General features: G+C 44.2%; 1 protein-coding gene across 1 annotated transcript in view; it reads left to right on the forward strand.

Annotated features, from left to right (window-relative positions):
- The first annotated feature begins 4104 nt into the window (after positions 1 to 4104).
- Positions 4105 to 20344, forward strand: part of LOC144889226 (pappalysin-2-like) — a 78369-nt gene continuing 62129 nt past the window's right edge. The window contains exons 1-5 of the mRNA XM_078769263.1: positions 4105 to 4173; positions 4448 to 4542; positions 4627 to 4700; positions 5102 to 5294; positions 10863 to 10975. Of these exons, the coding sequence (XP_078625389.1) occupies positions 4105 to 4173; positions 4448 to 4542; positions 4627 to 4700; positions 5102 to 5294; positions 10863 to 10975 (544 nt within the window). The remainder of the gene's footprint in view (positions 4174 to 4447; positions 4543 to 4626; positions 4701 to 5101; positions 5295 to 10862; positions 10976 to 20344) is intronic.

A 20344-nucleotide genomic window follows, 5' to 3' on the forward strand; every position in this document is an offset into this window, starting at 1 on the left:
AAGGAAAATAATAACCCAGAAACCGGGCATCCTTGTCTCACCCCTCTTTGAACCTGTACCGGAGAGCTGAGTTCGTTATTTATTTTAAATAAACTAAATATATTGTTGTACAACAAAGTCACGTAGGCCCTAAAATTGACACCAAAGCCACATGCTTCTAGCACCCGATACAAAAAAACATGATCCACACTGTCAAAAGCCCTTTCCAAATCCAGGAATATTATCCCAAAATCTTTTTCCAAGCAATCACATTCCATTAAGTCTCTAATCAAAAAAATATTATCATAAATAGATCTGTTTGGGATGCAGTAACTCTGATCATGGTGGACTAGATCACCGATTACCGTCTTCAACCGACTGGCCAACACTTTTGACAATATTTTATAGTCCGTACATAATAACGAGACCGGCCGCCAATTCTTTATCTGTCGTAGATCCCCAGTCTTTGGAATCAGCGACACCACTGCTCTTCTGAAGCTTAGTGGGAGTTCTCCAAGCACCAAGGATGATTCCAGGACATTCAATAATTCAGGGCCCAAAAGGTCCCAAAAAGCCAAGAAAAATTCTGCCGGTAGGCCGTCAATCCCAGGAGCTTTCCCCGAGTCCATTTCACTTAGGGCCTGCGTTAGCTCAGGCAAAGTAATTGTTGAATCCAGGCCCAGGCACTGAGGCTCAGTTAGGGATGAAAGGTGAGAAGTTAAAAATTCCATGGTTTGCTCACAAACATTTTGTTTTGCATAGACTTTTGAAAAAAACTCTCTAATGCACAACCTTACATCTCCAGGGTTGGCAACCATGTTTCCCCTAAAGTCTTGTACAGAGAAAAGGGTTTTGGGTGACTTATTGACAAAATCCATTTGGAAAAAAGATTTACTCGGGGTGTCTGATACCTTTAAATTGTTTATTCTTAATCTAATTAACAGGCCTGCTGCTTTCTCCTGAATCAGCTCTCTCAGTTGAGCCTTCTTTTCAACCAATAACCTGTGGTCTCTTCTGATATTATCTTTAGCCAGTTTACACTCTAACCGTATAATATCAGCTTCTAAACACGCCATTGTTATATTTTTTATGTCAGTTCCATTTGAAACAAACTGCTGACAAAACACTCTAATCTGAGCTTTTGTATTATCCCACCATAATGCTAAAGAAGAGAAAGAGGGCTTTCTTGAAAGTTGGATGACCCAAAAAGCACGGAAGGCGTCTTTAAACAAAGCATCTTCGAGAAGACTGGTATTGAATTTCCAGTATGCACTTTTGCGTAAGGGTTGAGGGAAAAAGAGGCCCATGGTAACTAAATGATGATCAGAAAACAAAGATGGAAAATGATTTGGAGAGATAACCGCATTCCTGAACTGTGAGTTTATGTACCAATGGTCAAGTCTAGCGAAGGTCATTCTCCCATTGGCACATCGTCCCCAAGTATACTCAGATTTGTTGGGGTAATGCAGTCTCCATGCATCTAGCACACCCACTGCCGAAAAATAATTTAACAAATCAGTACTACCTTCGGGATGAGGTTCTGCTGTATTTCGGTCTATACTGGGTTTAAAGGTGCAATTAAAGTCACCCCCCATGCAAATACAATTATTGAGATCTATCGACTGCATGTGTCGAATTAAAGATGAAAAGAAAGCTCTTCGTTCCACACTCTCACTTGGTGCATAAACGTTGAATAGTGTAAACCGAAAATTATTAATGACCAGTTCCAATGAAATAAACCGGCCTTTAATCACCTCCTGGAAGAGGCATGACTCAGGTACCAGGCCTGGTCTGAGTAAAAAGGCTACACCAGCAGAAGAAGAAGACATGTTACTAAAAAAGCATTGTCCTTTAAAGAGGCGACACCAGTCGTACTCCCCATTTTGAATTATATGGGTTTCCTGGAGTAAGAGCACATCAATTTTCTTGCGCTCAAATAAACTTTTCACCTGAACCTGGCGGTTTTGGCTTGCACCTCCGCCATTCATATTTAAGGTTCCAAAGGTGATTTTTTTCATGGATTATCAAAAGGCGTGAGCGGTTGCTGGGAAATCTCGCTCCCTGCTTTTGTAACAGCCTTTCTAAGCCGATGAAACAGCGACCTTGTTAAATGAAATTCATCCGGCCTCCTAATTATGTCCTTTGCAGTCTGGATGAATGAAATTAAATCAGGAAAATGATCTTTTACAATCACATTTCGGTGTCGGTAGGTGTCATTCAGAAAAGAAATAACGAGTTGAGGGGCTATGGATGACTGATCAGATGAAGATTGAGACAACTCAGTCATCTCAACTTCATCCTCTGAATCTGACAAATCAGAAACAGCTCCACCCGGGTCACATATATCAGTCTGCCCAGTCCCCATTTTGATTCCAGCCAAGTCCGAAGATTTGCTGGAATGTTCTATGGTAGAGTCATCCTCACTCTGGTACCCGGGACATTCAGCAGGAGCTGAAATCTCGGCTTCACTCTCCTGCAGGGAGATGTTCACTGGCTCAGTTGACGAACCAGTGTCATGATTTAGATCTTGCAGGGGTAAAGAGGAGCTTGGGGCTGAGACATTCCCAATCCGCTCGGTCTCAGCAGGTAGTAAAGGTGGCGGCTCACTAATGGGCTCACCATCATCTTTAGTCTCACCATCTACTTTTTCTCCCAGGTTTTCGGTGCTGCCCGATAATGTTTCAGAATTAATTAATTCATGTTCCTTCTCCCTGGTGTCAACACAGCTTGTGGACACCTGAGAAAGACGTTCCAGGGCGTCTGCACCCACACTGTCTTTATCCAACACTACCTTTTTCAAAGTAATGTTGGAGTTACAAGCACCAGGTGCTCTTCGTTTCTTTGTCACCACAATGGGATTTTCTTCCATCTCCTCACTGCACGTAGCATCTGCCACCACAGGTGGGTTATCTGGGGTTATTTCATTATTTACCGAATCAGCGGTGTTGTCGTTTACACTAAGACGAACAGGAGTATTATCCCTACTCCTCGAGTGCGAGGGAGCGTCGGTAGGAACCGTTCGGGTATTTCGGTTTACGTTGTTTCGCACGTTAGAGACCGGGGTGTTATCTCTTTTACAATCAGCGTCACTATGACCTGCTTCACCACACCTTACACACGATACCTTCGGACAAAACCTTTTCACATGGCCAAAAGCTCCGCACTGAAAACATGTTAATGAGGCCGATGACGCATACATCTGATACTCATGGTTGTTCACCTTTACCTTGAACGTGATGTTTAACCCCGTGTCATCGCCTCGATCCGGAAGCACCATATACACCTGCCGTCTGAAGCTCATCACGTGTTTAACACGTTCATCCTGAGACCGGAGCGGAATCATTGTGATTTTTGACACAGCTGTTCCGTATCGGGACAAAACGGACATCAGCTGGTTGCAGGTTATAAATGGGGGTACGTTAGATATGACGACCCTCATCGACGGAGTGTCCATAGGCGACGCCAAGACAAAGAGACCTGTCTCTGTGGTTAAACCCGCACTTACAACATCGTGAACGAATTTTTCATCGGACACAAATACAACAACTTTTCGATTCATTCTCGACGCTGCTCGTACATTTTCACAACCGATTATTTTCCCCACCGACAAAACAATGTCCTCAGTGGAAGTTCCTTCGGGTGGAACACACACAAATGCATGCTTCCTTGTTAAGTTGTCGAACGCCTCTAACCGAGAGCGTGCATTCGCCATCCCAGCGAATTAACACCCCCCCCCACTTGTCCGAACCGGACAAGTAGGTACCAAAACGAAATAAATCAAACTAGAATAAATAATAAACGTGCAGTATAAGCACAAAAAGGCTTACAAAGCGTCGTCGAAGCCAGTAGGCCGCACCCAAAATGGGTCCGCTCTCAAACCTCTCTCTCTTGAAGACAAAGGTATAGGAAGGATGAAAAACAAAATGCCAAAGTACACAGGATGGAAAGGAGAGGGAGGGGGGGGGCAGGGGAGGGCAGGAGAGGAGGAAAACTCACAAAGAACTCGCTACACCACAGAGCAGTTGCTCACAGCCGCCATGACGCCACGCCCAACACACGAACGGCCAGCAGGGGGCGCGAGAGAGAGAGAGAGAGAGAGAGAGAAAACGAGAGACAAAACTCCGCATGCAGGGAGCCAAAAAGTGGAACTACTCCATGTGCACTGAGAGCAAGAAGCCCTTTGAGGAGGAAGAAGTAGGGCCGAGAGAAAGCTTGGAGGAAGCATTTTGAGTTAGAACAAGAAGAGGCACCAAAGTATGGAATGGAACTATCAGAGCCACCAGAGTGCAGCACAGAAGGGGTGTAAAAAATGGTCTGGAGAGAGGACGGAGGGCAGACCAGTAGGACTCGTGTGGAAATGACATAGAGGGTCACGAGGGCTGATTGACAGGCTACTCATCTCTGGCTTACTCCGTCTTTGGATTCACTTTGTCACTGGCTCTCATTGTCTCGTTCCTGGCTTCCAAAGAGGGCTGTATTGAGTCCCACATCTACACATCATAGACCTGAAAGTCCCCACCACCTGCAAAACTATTTTTTTGTGATCTGTGTCACGTATAGCGAGTTAGATTTTGCTCTTTATTTCTCATCATCGTATACAGTATAAGTTTCTGTGTCCCCATTCTCTTCTATGTGCCTTTTGATTAGTTTGGTTTGTTCCAAACTGCTTGTCTCGTATACCCTATTCCCTGTACTTTTCTTTAGAAATAACCCTTTAAAAGGTAAGAAAACATGTTCGAGCCATCTGTTTCCCATGCATGCACCATCTAATTCGGATCATTTGGGCAACCTTAAGGAACGGTAAAGAATAATAACTGAACGCAGTGCAGTAAGACACCATTTGGCCATTTACTGGAATAAAAGGTCCTGGCGCTGAGGCATAGCCCTGTTAACGGAGCCTCAGACATGACAATATTCACCTCGGTTTATTATTTACCATTCCCTCTCTGTTTAGCTCTTCAATTCTATTTTACACTTGGATACAAAAAGTTTGTGAAATTCACTTTATAGACAAAGTGGACTTTCCATCTCGCTATTTGATGTGATCGGTCTTAATAACGTTAGAAATTTGCTCACCTTTTCTCTTTGCTTCCTTCCCTTTGCTTCTGGTGATGAAACACAGATGATAGTTGCACGAACTCCTTCACGGCTAATCAAGCAGCTCGTATGCATTGCTACATTGATCTGATCTACCAGGGATGGCGCCATAATTATCCACCAATGCCCATTCCTCTCCCTCCAATACCGATTGCACACTCATCTTCATATCTCACCCTTGAGTGGTTGCCTCCTATTAATGGACATATCCATGAACGGTAAGAATTTATCAAGTGTCCCTGATTTATGAATTCACTCATAAATTTATCAAGTGTCCCTGATTTATGAATTCACTCATATCTTTATTCATTCACTCAATTAAATGACGTTCTGCTATCAATGGACACATTTATGAATGGTAAAATAGGCACAGGGCATCTTTTGTTTATTTATTTATCCATTTACTTGTTCATTCATTTACTCATTCGAATGGTTGCCTCCCATCAATGAGCATGTCCAAAATAATACGTATCTGCTATTTATTAGTACATCCACCTCCTTATTCATTCATTGCACATATATATATATATATATATATATACTAGCTTGGCTCGGCTCGCTGCGCTCGCCTCACCAAGCGTCGTTACTGAGGAACGGGCTTATTTTAGCTGAGGCTAATGACTGTACCTGAGTTGCTGTGTTGTCATGATTTGCACCAATCATATTACAAACAATTACTTTGCACAAATGTATTTGTTGTGTTTGTGATATGACATTTTTATAGTAGTGGGGCGGCTTAGCCCAAATATTCAAAAGAATTGTGCATTTTGTGAAACAAGCACCAAATTTGGCACAAATGTACATTAATATGTTGCGAACATTTTCAGATATTGGGCCACTTGAAATTCCGTAATTTTTTTTTTCAAATTTTTTCAAATTTCGTAATTTCACATTTTTCGGGTGACACCGTCACAATTTCGGTCTTCGAGGCCGGCCGATAGGCAAAGTGTGACCGGAAGGGACGAGGTTCTCCTGACCACATGGCCCTCGATCTGGGAAGCGAGAGGCGTTCCATTAGTGGACGCGCCCCTCACGCCCGACTTTTGGGCGGCCCCGGCAGGCCGTTTGTTTTGACGTTCCGTGACAGGCCCCGCACCCCCACCTCCGGGCCGACCGGAAGCTTGGGCTGAGTACATCATACCTGAACAACTCAGTGAGGCAGAACACAGCAGTGCACACCAGGGTGACCCCTTCAGTGCATAAACCAATTAACCTGTCCACTGCAGGGCATATAGAAATGAAGTTATTTTCTGCATATAATAATAATATAAGTTCAGTTCTATATAACAATTTCTGTTATCACCACTACCACTACAACTACCACTACTACAAGCTTTGTCTGGAATTTTGTGGACTAACAGACAAACAGACATACAGACAAGCTGGGATCAAAACATTACCTCCTTCCACCATTGAGTGTAGAGGTAAACATCATGGAAATTATATCATGCCCTAGATTTAATTCATGCTTACCCGTGTATTTGCTTCACTGGTTCACAAGGTCTTTTGCATACATGTAATTCAGACTCTCGTCTTCATTGCTGACCACACAATGTTCGCAACATATTAATGTACATTTGTGCCAAATTTGGTGCTTGTATCACAAAATGCACAATTCTTTTGAATATTTGGGCTAAGCCGCCCCACTATATCGGCCGGCCTCGAAGACCGAAATTGTGACGGTGTCACCCGAAAAATTTGAAATTACGAAATTTGAAAAAATTTGAAAAGTGGCCCAATATCTGAAAATGTTCGCAACATATTAATGTACATTTGTGCCAAATTTGGTGCTTGTATCACAAAATGCACAACAGGTTTGCTATGCTGCTACACTATAGGCAATTTAGGTTGAAGGTTTAGGTTGAATGTTTTTTTTTCAAGAAAGAACCCCTCTGCACACACATAGGGGAGGGGTAGGTGCAGACTGGAAGTTTGGGACGATTACACCTCACCACCACGTAATTCAAAAGACCTCACCATCAAGTAATTCGAAACACCTCTCCACCAAGTAATTTAAAACACCTCACAGCCATAAAACACGAAATAAAAACACCTCACCACCACGAAATTAAAAACACCTCACAGCCACAAAACACGTAATAAAAACACCTCACAGCAATAAAACAAGTAATAAAAGCACGTCACCACCACAAAATTAAAAACACCTCACCACCACATCATTTAAAAACACCTCACCACCAAGTAATTCAAAACACCTCACCACCACGTAATTCAAAACACCTCATCACTAACTAATTCAAAACACCTCACCACCACATAATTAAAAACACCTCACCACCAGGTGATTTAAAAACACCTCACCACCACGTCATTTAAAAACACCTCACCACCACATATTCAAAATACCTCACCACCACGTGATTCAAAACCACCACAACGTAATTAATAACACTTCACAACCACAGAAACAAAAGTTTGAGGGAGTCGTTAAGTGACAACACAGACACTGCCCAGATGTGTCGATATATAGATAAATGACTGTACCCGAGTTGCCGTTTTGTCATGGTTTAAACCAATCATAATTCAAACAATTATTTTGCACAAATGTATTTGTAATATACGTGATATCACATTTTATAAACAATTGAATTTGAAAAAAAAAAAATTCCCCCCCCAAAAAAATAATAATTGGAAATTTTTTCTAAAACAATACCCTTAGGACATACCGACGGGAGAGATATGTGCATACCAGAGGTTTGGTGCGATTCCACAAAAGTTTGAGAAAATAGTTCAGTGACAACACAACACAAGACAGGACAGACGCTGCACAGATATATATATATATATATATATATATATATATATATATATATATATATATATATATATATATATATATATATATATATATATATATAACTGTGAGAAATAGTAGAAACTCCACAGTACGAGCAGGGCGTCTCATTTGCATTGAATAAATAATCAGGAGATTGAATAAGACGCGGACGTAGCTTCAGGGCTTCGATCTTTAATTCGACAAGCTTTCGACCAACAAAGGTCTTCTTCTGAGTCGGCCCCAAGTTCAACGGAAGTTGAACGCATATATATATATATATATATATATGCATATATACGATACCCTTAGGACATACCGACGGGAGAGATATGTGCATACCAGAAGTTTGGTGCGGATATATATATATGCATATATACAGTGCCTTTATAAAGTCTACACCCCCTTTCAAAATTTTCACCTTTTGTTGCCTTATAACCTGGATTCTTCTGTACAAAACTGTTGAAGCTCAGTCAAGTTGAGTGGGGAGCATTGATGGACAGCAATCTTCAAGTCATACCACAGATTTGCGATCGGATTTATGTCTGTCCTCTGAATGGGCCACTCAAGGACATTTCTCTTTTTGTTCCTTAGCCACTCCAGTGTAGCTTTGGCTGTGTGCTTCAGGTCGTTGTCATGCTGAAAGGTGAACTTCTGTCCCAATTTCAGCTTTCTTGCAGAAGGCAGCAGGTTTTCCTCTGGGATTTTTCTGTATTTTGCTCTATCCATTTTCCCTTCTGTCCTGACAAGTGCCCCAGTCTCTGCTGATGAGAAACATCCCCATAACATGATGCTGCCACCACCATGCTGCACAGTAGGGATGGTGTTCTTTGGGTGATGTGCTATGTTGGCTTTGTGCCAAATGTAACATTTTGCATTTAGGGCAAAACGTTCCATCTAGATTTCGACAGACCACAAAAGTTTTTGCCACATGGCTTCAGAATCACTGGATTGTTTTTTTGCATTCCTCAGACAGGAGTGACTCATGTTGGGCTTTTTGGAGTAATGGCGTCCTTCTTGCCACCCTACCATACAGGCCAGACTTGTGGAGTGCTTGGGATATTGTTGTCACATGCGCACAGTGACCAGTCTTTGCCCTAAAGGCCTGTAGCTCTTTCAAAGTTGCCATTGGCTTCTTGGTGGCCTCTCTGATCAGTCTCCTCCCTGCTTGGTGATCCAGTTTGGAGGGTCTGCCTGATCTAGGCAGTGTCTTGGTGGTACCATACACCATGCACCTTCCACTTCTTTCAGTCAGATAATGATTGTCTTGACTGAGCTCCATGGGATATTCAAGGCCTTTGAAATATTTTTATGCCAATCCCCTGATCTGTGCCTTTCCACAAATTTATCCCGGAGGTCTTTGAAAGCTCCCTGTTACTCATGGTTGATTCATTGCCGTGAAATGCATTACCCAGTCGAGGAAACCTACAGGAACAGCTGATTTTATTGTGAAATAATCAGAATCACTACAATTTAACACAGGTGGAAGCCATTTAACTTGGTGTGTGATTTTGAAGGTGATTGGTTACACCTGAGATCATTCACAATAGCTATTATAAGGAGGGTGGACACTTATCCAACCAAGATGGTCTAGTTTTGTATTTTCAATTAATTTTCTGAAATTTGTAGAATTTCTTTTTCACTTGGAAGTTGTAGGTTACGATGTGTAAATAAAGGTGGAAAAAGCCTGATTTGATGCAATTGAATCCCAGGCAAAGATGCAACAACAGGTGAACATTTTGAAATTCAGTGAAGACTTTCTATAGGCAGTGTGTGTGTGTGTGTGTGTGTGTGTGTGTGTGTGTGTGTGTGTGTGTGTGTGTGTGTGTGTGTGTGTGTGTGTGTGTGTGTGATGTAATACGCATTCTTATACAGATGCTTTTTATATTTTGAGGAGGAATTATATGTAAGCACAACCTATGTAAGCACAATTATATGTAAGCACAACAGGTGAACATTTTGAAATTCAGTGAAGACTTTCTATAGGCAGTGTGTGTGTGTGTGTGTGTGTGTGTGTGTGTGTGTGTGTGTGTGTGTGTGTGTGTGTGTGTGTGTGTGTGTGATGTAATACGCATTCTTATACAGATGCTTTTTATATTTTGTGGAGGAATTATATGTAAGCACAACCTATGTAAGCACAATTATATGTAAGCACAACAGGTGAACATTTTGAAATTCAGTGAAGACTTTCTATAGGCAGTGTGTGTGTGTGTGTGTGTGTGTGTGTGTGTGTGTGTGTGTGTGTGTGTGTGTGTGTGTGTGTGTGATGTAATACGCATTCTTATACAGATGCTTTTTATATTTTGTGGAGGAATTATATGTAAGCACAACCTATGTAAGCACAATTATATGTAAGCACAACAGGTGAACATTTTGAAATTCAGTGAAGACTTTCTATAGGGTGTGTGTGTGTGTGTGTGTGTGTGTGTGTGTGTGTGTGTGTGTGTGTGTGTGTGTGTGTGTGTGTGTGTGTGTGTGTGTGTGTGTGTGATGTAATACGCATTCTTATACAGATGCTTTTTATATTTTGTGGAGAAATTATATGTAAGCACAACCTATGTAAGCACAATTATATGTAAGCACAACAGGTGAACATTTTGAAATTCAGTGAAGACTTTCTATAGGCAGTGTGTGTGTGTGTGTGTGTGTGTGTGTGTGTGTGTGTGTGTGTGTGTGTGTGTGTGTGTGTGTGATGTAATACGCATTCTTATACAGATGCTTTTTATATTTTGTGGAGGAATTATATGTAAGCACAACCTATGTAAGCACAACAGGTGAACATTTTGAAATTCAGTGAAGACTTTCTATAGGCAGTGTGTGTGTGTGTGTGTGTGTGTGTGTGTGTGTGTGTGTGTGTGTGTGTGTGTGTGTGTGTGTGTGTGTGTGTGTGTGATGTAATACGCATTCTTATACAGATGCTTTATATATTTTGTGGAGGAATTATATGTAAGCACAACCTATGTAAGCACAACCTAACCAAATGCCGTCCTAGAGACATGGAATCTGAATGCGAATTGTGCGGCGATGATGGAACCCTGGAGCAGTATGCCAGCAAGGCCTCGTCCTCTCATATCTGCTTCTCTGTGCGTCCAAATGAGGCAGAAGGTGGGTCAATGGGAGCATAATGATATGATCCAGGTTTACATATCCCGTGTGCTTGTACATGTACACAACCATGGTGTGGCGGAAAACATTTCATTCATTTGTGCATTAATTTACCGTTCGTGGTTCATTGCTCTGTTAGGTTTATGATCCAAGCACCTTGGAAACTCTCATGCTGATCATCATAAAGTACTCACGTACCTGACATGTGGATTTACTTCATAAAAGTGACACTTGAAGTGAACGTAGATTGAATGTTCAATTTGACGTCACAACCCTGCGTGGAGGACCCAAACCCAATGGGGGACACGACTCACTTCCAATTATTTTCCAAAATTAGTTCTTAAGAGGAATAATATTTAATCAGAAAATCAAGCCAAATTATACAGACTGCAAATGTTTGATAATAACAATGAGATTAACCATTAAATTTACCCCAAATAAATCTATATTTTCCACAAACACTTATCTATCTATAATTCCAGTAATCTCTGTGTGTCTGTGTGTGTGTGTGTGTGTGTGTGTGTGTGTGTGTGTTTGTCTGTGACCGCTGTTTCTCGACAACTACCGGTCCGATATACTTGAAACTTGCCAGGTATATTGCTGGGGACCCGAGGATGTGCCTTTTCAAGGTTTGAAATTAATCGGATAAGTGGTTCCCAAGGTATGGTCACCGTACTCGCAAGCCGTTCGCTTTGGCTTTGCGAATGGACCAAACCATTTCATGTAAATAGAGGGGGGGGGGGGGTTCTGTGGTCGTTCGCTTTGGCTTTGCGAATGGACCAAACCATTTCATGTAAATAGAGGGGGGGGTTCTGTGGTCGTTACTGCCACGTGGTTTCAAAGTTTTTTTTTGTTGTTGTTGTTTGCACGCATGTTTTTTTGCACGCACGTACGGGCAAGCACGTACGGGCAAGCACGTACGTGCGGGCACGCCCTAGTTTCACCAAATTAGAGTGCAATAGTTTCACTTTATGGAAAGTTATGGTTAAATAGACAATACTGTAAAAAAAAAATCCTATAAACCACCCTATTCCAGTCCACTGCAGGGTGAAGACCTCCTTCATTTCAGGTTGCTGGTCCTTTGGCATATTCACCACGCTTGCCAAGTGTGGGTTGGTGAGAGTGAGCAGCCATGAATAGCCAGTGGAGAAAGGAAGGAGTCTTTAACCAATGGAAAAGGACAATTCGTTTGTGTTGAATGAGGGTGTAGAAGGCCATTTGTGGTAAATACTATATCCATTTAATTACCATTTAATGGTAACGAAACAAAAGCATCAAATACAAAAACGTCGTCTGGTGGTCTTCAGTTCAGAACACTTGTTAGGCAAAAGAGGACCTCTTGCTCTGATGAACGGTAACGTCGTCGGAAACTTTAGCCTCACCTTGTTTCTCACAGCTTTGAACTTGCACTTTCTCAACTCCTGTTTGACAAAGTTTATTGTTGCTTTCTCTGCCGACGCAGTCTGTCACTAGTCATTAGCAAGACTCAGGCAGCATGTTAGTTGGAGGAACACTGGTTATTTTGTATGTCAATTAGACAAACACACACACACAGATTCTCTCTCCCACCCCCATCCTCTCCACCTCTCTCCCTCTCCACCTCTCTCTCCCTCTCCACCTCTCTCTCCCTCTTCACCTCTCTCTCCCTCTCCACCTCTCTCTCCCTCTCCACCTCTCTCTCCCTCTCCACCTCTCTCTCCCTCTCCACCTCTCTCTCCCTCTTCACCTCTCTCTCCCTCTTCACCTCTCTGTCCCTCTCCACCTCTCTCTCCCTCTCCACCTCTCTCTCCCTCTTCACCTCTCTCTCCCTCTTCACCTCTCTCTCCCTCTTCACCTCTCTCTCCCTCTCCACCTCTCTCTCCCTCTCCACCTCTCTCTCCCTCTTCACCTCTCTCTCTCCCTCTTCACCTCTCTGTCCCTCTCCACCTCTCTGTCCCTCTCCACCTCTCTCTCCCTCTCCACCTCTCTCTCCCTCTCCACCTCTCTCTCCCTCTTCACCTCTCTCTCCCTCTTCACCTCTCTCTCCCTTTTCACCTCTCTGTCCCTCTTCACCTCTCTCTCCCTCTCCACCTCTCTCTCCCTCTTCACCTCTCTCTCCCTCTTCACCTCTCTCTCCCTTTTCACCTCTCTGTCCCTCTTCACCTCTCTGTCCCTCTTCACCTCTCTCTCCCTCTTCACCTCTCTGTCCCTCTTCACCTCTCTCTCCCTCTCCACCTCTCTCTCCCTCTCCACCTCTCTCTCCCTCTTCACCTCTCTCTCCCTCTTCACCTCTCTGTCCCTCTCCACCTCTCTCTCCCTCTTCACCTCTCTCTCCCTCTTCACCTCTCTCTCCCTTTTCACCTCTCTGTCCCTCTTCACCTCTCTGTCCCTCTTCACCTCTCTCTCCCTCTTCACCTCTCTGTCCCTATTCACCTCTCTCTCCCTCTCCACCTCTCTCTCCCTCTCCACCTCTCTCTCCCTCTTCACCTCTCTCTCCCTCTCCACCTCTCTCTCCCTCTCCACCTCTCTCTCCCTCTTCACCTCTCTCTCCCTCTCCACCTCTCTCTCCCTCTCCACCTCTCTCTCCCTCTTCACCTCTCTCTCCCTCTTCACCTCTCTGTCCCTCTCCACCTCTCTCTCCCTCTCCACCTCTCTCTCCCTCTTCACCTCTCTCTCCCTCTTCACCTCTCTCTCCCTCTTCACCTCTCTCTCCTCTCCACCTCTCTCTCCCTCTTCACCTTTCTCTCCCTCTTCACCTCTCTCTCCCTCTTCACCTCTCTCTCTCCCTCTTCACCTCTCTGTCCCTCTCCACCTCTCTCTCCCTCTCCACCTCTCTCTCCCTCTCCACCTCTCTCTCCCTCTCCACCTCTCTCTCCCTCTCCACCTCTCTCTCCCTCTTCACCTCTCTCTCCCTCTTCACCTCTCTCTCCCTTTTCACCTCTCTGTCCCTCTTCACCTCTCTCTCCCTCTCCACCTCTCTCTCCCTCTTCACCTCTCTCTCCCTCTCCACCTCTCTCTCTCCCTCTCCACCTCTCTCTCCCTCTTCACCTCTCTCTCCCTTTTCACCTCTCTGTCCCTCTTCACCTCTCTGTCCCTCTTCACCTCTCTCTCCCTCTTCACCTCTCTGTCCCTCTTCACCTCTCTCTCCCTCTCCACCTCTCTCTCCCTCTTCACCTCTCTCTCCCTCTTCACCTCTCCCTCTCCACCTCTCTCTCCCTCTCCACCTTTCTCTCCCTCTTCACCTCTCTCTCCCTTTTCACCTCTCTGTCCCTCTCCACCTTTCTCTCCCTCTTCACCTCTCTCTCCCTCTTCACCTCTCTCTCCCTCTCCACCTCTCTCTCCCTCTTCACCTCTCTCTCCCTCTCCACCTCTCTCTCCCTCTTCACCTCTCTCTCCCTCTTCACCTCTCTCTCCCTCTTCACCTCTCTCTCCCTCTTCACCTCTCTGTCCCTCTTCACCTCTCTCTCCCTCTCCACCTCTCTCTCCCTCTTCACCTCTCTCTCCCTCTTCACCTCTCTGTCCCTCTTCACCTCTCTCTCCCTCTCCACCTCTCTCTCCCTCTTCACCTCTCTCTCCCTCTCCACCTCTCTCTCCCTCTCCACCTTTCTCTCCCTCTTCACCTCTCTCTCCCTTTTCACCTCTCTGTCCCTCTTCACCTCTCTCTCCCTCTCCACCTTTCTCTCCCTCTTCACCTCTCTCTCCCTCTTCACCTCTCTGTCCCTCTTCACCTCTCTCTCCCTCTCCACCTTTCTCTCCCTCTTCACCTCTCTCTTCCCTCTCCACCTCTCTCTCCCTCTTCACCTCTCTCTCCCTCTTCACCTCTCTGTCCCTCTTCACCTCTCTCTCCCTCTCATAATGTTGCTTTGCCAATTGATACCACTTGTGTCAAAGCAAAAAGCCAGGTTAAGCAATTTGGTTCGCGTTGTCAGTCTGTATGTCTGTCTCTGTCTGTCTGTCTGTCCACAAATGTCAGTTTATGATCAAGGAATAACTTAATTTCAATTCAATGTTATATTTTGAACATTAATCAGAACATGAATTGGAAAACGAACCTGTAGCTTAGCCGTTCTTTGGCTCTGAATTTGTCATGACTTCACATGCGCAGAGAGGAGTGAGATTATATTTTTACTCTGTCTGTGTCTGCCAGTCAAAACAAAATTGAAAATCCTTTCAACCAGGAACCTCACTGTTTTCAAGGACGTCCTGAAGTACACAAACAGGCATGGATAACTGATGTAATACCTTCAATAGGGTGGTGTAAAGGACGCAACCTTTATACAACTTTTTATACAACCTTTTTTTTTTTTTTTTTTTCATTTGAATTATATACTTGAACACGATATAACACAAATCACATTATTGGCGCTTTCAAAACCCTTCCCTTTATCGGTACTTGCACAAAATTTTATGGCATTTTACGTCATCACGACCAATGAAATTTTCCGTCCGTAGACGGTGACCATGTCCTCATTTCTCAAGACTGCATTGGGTATGGTGTTCTATTAACTCTCTGGTTTTGTTTTGTTTGTCATAAAATACTTTAGTGTCCCAAATGTATCCATAACTTGATGGTGTCGGGCAATGTGTGTGCAAAATGAGACAATTTAAACCCCTCTCCTCTCCCATATCTTGTATTTCTCTGTCTGTTCCCCATGATCCCTACTCTCCCTCCCTTATCTCTACTCAAACATTTTATTCCAAATAATGAAAAGACCAAAGCAGGACACCATTACTGCCGCAAGGCTAAAAGGTCAGTGCAACCTTTAAAAGTAGTAAATAATTTTTTTAAATACAACACCATTTTCTGCACATAAATAAATAAAACCTGGACGAGTTTATTTTGTACCTTGGAAAGATCACCATAATCCAGGATGTTTTCTTTTTTACACTGATCTAAAGCTTATGGCCAAGGGAATGTGTCCTGGAGGTCTTGCGGCATGAAGACTCAGCATTATGACCTCGGAAATTAGCAAAGGTACACAGAACATAGGATTTGAACTTGGGATCCTACCATCATGAGTTGTGCTCGTATCTAGGAATGCTAAACAGACTAAGCCAAGCATAGCTCTTGAGATAGGTGAACAGTGAATATGACTTTGTGGTTTATTGGGGCGTTCTTCCTTCACAATCACGTACGTACATCAATTTGATTCCAGTGGCAGAAAGTTGATCACTTGTGTTGCAGTAGCGGGCACCTGCTTTTGGGAAGAGATCTCCATACTTCGAGAGGTTTCCCCCCCCCCAGAAACGTTACAGATACTTGCCATTGGAGTACAGTATTGAGGAATCATTGAGATTTTTTCCGCAGTATTCCAAGGATTTGTCCTTTGAAAAGTTGTGGATTCAAGGTGCTTGACACTAGAGAAAATCCGCTGTTCGTTCAAGCACCGGACACTCGAGTCTGTGTCTAACAGACAAGGTTAAAAAACAGATCCTTGGGGCAGATACTCTGCAGACCAGACGCTTGGACGAGAAAGCAAGGACCCATTTGGCTGTATTTTGTCTCTGAATGTCTGTGAAGGTCATGAAATGTGGCCAGCCAATGCAGTTTGGCGAAGTGGCCAACGTGTTTGAAGATCCCCGCAGAAGTACATTTCGCAGGGCTATGGTGTTTGACATGTGCTAATGTGGAAGTTAATAATGTTTTGGCCGCCGTTAAAAAGTACAGAATTGTAAGAATCAAGCTAAATAAACAGCACTGGCAAAAGGTTTACACCGAAAACAAAGTGTCCTCGCGCAAAGGAGAAACTAAGGAAAAGTATGTCACAGAAATGACAAATGTTCCATTTCCTCTAAACTTTGACTTTATAATCCAAACTTAAGAATCCGTTTTGAAACCATTTTAATTTCTGCAATTTCCCCCCCACCTTTTTACACGTGCCAGAAGGTCACTACCTCACGGAAAGCAGCCGAGGCACAATGCAGATGTTTTTCTTGGCAGATATTGTTTGTTTTAATAATAGTTAAAAAAAAATTCTCACTACATCAACAAGGAAACAATTAAAGAGACGGCTCATGATAAAGTGAGAATAAGAACCTTGCTTTCTGGAATTCAGGCTAAGTCAACCGATAACAAAGTGTGATTTATAATACTAGGGTTCTTTTTGACTCTGAATGCTTGAAACATTTTTCTTTAAGTCTTGAGTTCTTCCTTGTATGACTTTAGGTCTGCAACCCACTCTACCACCTCATGGCATCACCACTGCACCCACTGAGGCTCTGTTAGCACCATTCTCCTGCAAGTCCTTTTATTGTCTGGTGGTGCTTGCTTTTCTTACGGTCCCACTGATTTCCCTTTGCACCCATTTTGCACCCATTTTGCACCCATTTCCCACCATTCTCCTGCAAGTCCTTTTATTGTCTGGTGGTGCTTGCTTTTCTTACGGTCCCACTGATTTCCCTTTGCACCCATTTTGCACCCATTTTGCACCCATTTCCCACCATTCTCCTGCAAGTCCTTTTATTGTCTGGTGGTGCATGCTTTCTTACGGTCCACTGATTTCCCTTTGCACCCATTTTGCACCCATTTTGCACCCATTTCCCACCATTCTCCTGCAAGTCCTTTTATTGTCTGGTGGTGCATGCTTTTCTTATGGTCCCACTGATTTCCCTTTGCACCCATTTTGCACCCATTTCCCACCATTCTCCTGCAAGTCCTTTTATTGTCTGGTGGTGCTTGCTTTTCTTACGGTCCCACTGATTTCCCTTTGCACCCATTTTGCACCCATTTTGCACCCATTTCCCACCATTCTCCTGCAAGTCCTTTTATTGTCTGGTGGTGCATGCTTTTCTTACGGTCCCACTGATTTCCCTTTGCACCCATTTTGCACCCATTTTGCACCCATTTCCCACCATTCTCCTGCAAGTCCTTTTATTGTCTGGTGGTGCTTGCTTTTCTTACGGTCCCACTGATTTCCCTTTGCACCCATTTTGCACCCATTTTGCACCCATTTCCCACCATTCTCCTGCAAGTCCTTTTATTGTCTGGTGGTGCATGCTTTTCTTACGATCCCACTGATTTCCCTTTGCACCTATTTTGCACCCATTTTACACCCATTTTGCACCCATTTCCCACCATTCTCCTGCAAGCCCTTTTATTGTCTGGTGGTGCATGCTTTTCTTACGGTCCCACTGATTTCCCTTTGCACCCATTTTGCACCCATTTTGCACCCATTTCCCACCATTCTCCTGCAAGTCCTTTTATTGTCTGGTGATTATTATTATTATTTTATTATTCTATTATAGATTATTATAGATTATTCGGTTCCTCGGGCCTCGGGCGAGTGAGGCGTGCTTCGAGCTCTCCACGGCATCGAAGTTTGAGTGTTTTCCCATTCTTGTCTTTGTCAAATTTCCACTGGTTATTTTGCTGTGTACGTGTTATTGTGTGTTTCTAGTTGGTGTTGGTTTGTGGTTCATGCAAACTTGTGTGTAGTTAATCGTTTTCTGAGTCGTACCTCGTGCGCGGCCTGGTGACTTGGGGCTTCCCTCCCCCCGTCGGTGTTTTGTCGGTTTGGGTTATTTCCTTCACTGTATTGCTTGTTCCTTTTATTTTGTTTTCTCCCCCTCACCTCACCTCCCTAGACAAATAATTCTATATTGATTCTTTCTCTCCTCCCGGATACGTGCTTGTTCGCTCTCCTCCTCGTCTCGACTTGTGCCCCGCCCCCTGTATCTCGTTTTCTTCCGCCTCTGCTCCTTCTTTCTCAAATCCACGTTCTCGCTTGGAGACTTTTCCCGGATTGTTTTTTTTCATCGTTCTGTTTGGATATTGTTGGAATATGTTTAAACTGCAGCCGTGATGCTGACGCCCCCCCCCCCCCCCCCCAGAATTTACATGTTTTAAACGTTTCCCAGTGTGTACCCTGGTCAGAATAGGTACACCGTATCCCTGCGTGTCGTAAGAGACGACTAAGAGGGTTGGCGTCAGGAAGGGCATCCGGCCATAAAAACATTGCCTCAAAAAGAGAACCATGACAATCACAAGTACATATGGGCAGGGTGCAGCCCGAAGTGGAGATCGGTTTCTGAGGTTTGGGACATGGAATGTGGGGACAATGACAGGGAGATCAGGAGAAGTGTTGGAAGTATTGGTCAGAAGAAGAGTGGACATATGTTGTGTGCAAGAGACGAGATGGAAGGGAAGTGGTGTGAGAATGGTGAAGGGTAGGCAGGGACAGAAATACAAGTTTGTGTGGCAAGGGTGCCCGGAGGGCGTGAATGGTGTTGGTGTCCTGTTTTCTGAGGAGTTTGTAGACAGTGTGGTGAGTGTGACTAGAGTGAGTGATAGGTTGATGATGGTGAAAATGATGATTGGAAAGCTCTTGGTGAACGTCATCTCGGGATATGCTCCGCAGGTTGGTCGAAGCGATGAAGAGAAGGACAAGTTCTGGTGTGCGATAGAGAAGCTGATGGAAAACGTGAAAGATGAGGAAGTTGTTGTGGTGGGAGGAGACCTGAATGGACATGTGGGAAGGAGTATGGATGGTTTTGAGGGAGTTCATGGGGGTTACGGATATGGTGTGAGAAATGGAGAAGGTGAAAGGATTTTGGAGTTTGCTGATGGAGCTGATTTGTTGATTTGTAATACTCAGTTCCAGAAAGAGGACAATAAGCTTGTTACATACACGTCAGGTGGGTCGACGACAACCGTTGACTACCTGATGGTGCGTCGGCGAGATAGGGGGCACCTCCGGGACACAAAGGTGATCCCGGGGGAGGAGGCTGTTTCACAGCACCACTTGGTTGTCTGCGACATAAGGGTGAAAGGTGCGAGGAGAGCTCGGCGGGTGAAGTACCAACCGAGAATGAAGGTGTGGAGGTTGAAAGAGGTGACAGTAAGGGAGGCATTAAAAGAGAGGCTGAGTAGGGTAGAGGATGATGTGGTTGAGCTTGAAAGTGGTTGGATGTCAATGAAAGCTAGTCTGTTGGGAGCCGTTGGTGAGGTATGTGGATGGACAAAAGGACCACCGAGGCACTCGGAAACATGGTGGTGGGATGTTGAGGTTGGAAAGAGGATTGACGAGAAGAGGAAGAAGTTCAAAGAGTGGCAGAAGGCGAAGGGTACAGGAGCAGAAACAGCAGAGCATGAAAGTTATAAGGCAGCCAGGAAGGCTGCAAAGAAAGAGGTAGCAAAGGCGCAGGAGGCATGTAGGAAAATGTTCGGAGAACGCTTGGATTCGGAAGAGGGTCAGAAAGCAGTATTCAGGATTGCAAAGCAGATAGCGAAAGAGAGGTGTGATGTGATGGGGGTGAGTTGCTTGAAGGATGAAGTGGGACAAATCTTTGTCGACCCAGATGGAATTAAAGGAAGATGGAAAAGATATATGGAAATGCTGTTGAATACAGAGAATGAATGGGATGGCAACATAGAGAGTAACCCAGTTTTAG

Source organism: Myxine glutinosa, unplaced genomic scaffold, assembly GCF_964187855.1.
Source record: "Myxine glutinosa unplaced genomic scaffold, kmMyxGlut1.1 SCAFFOLD_1842, whole genome shotgun sequence".
Classification (NCBI taxonomy): Eukaryota; Metazoa; Chordata; class Myxini; order Myxiniformes; family Myxinidae; genus Myxine; species Myxine glutinosa.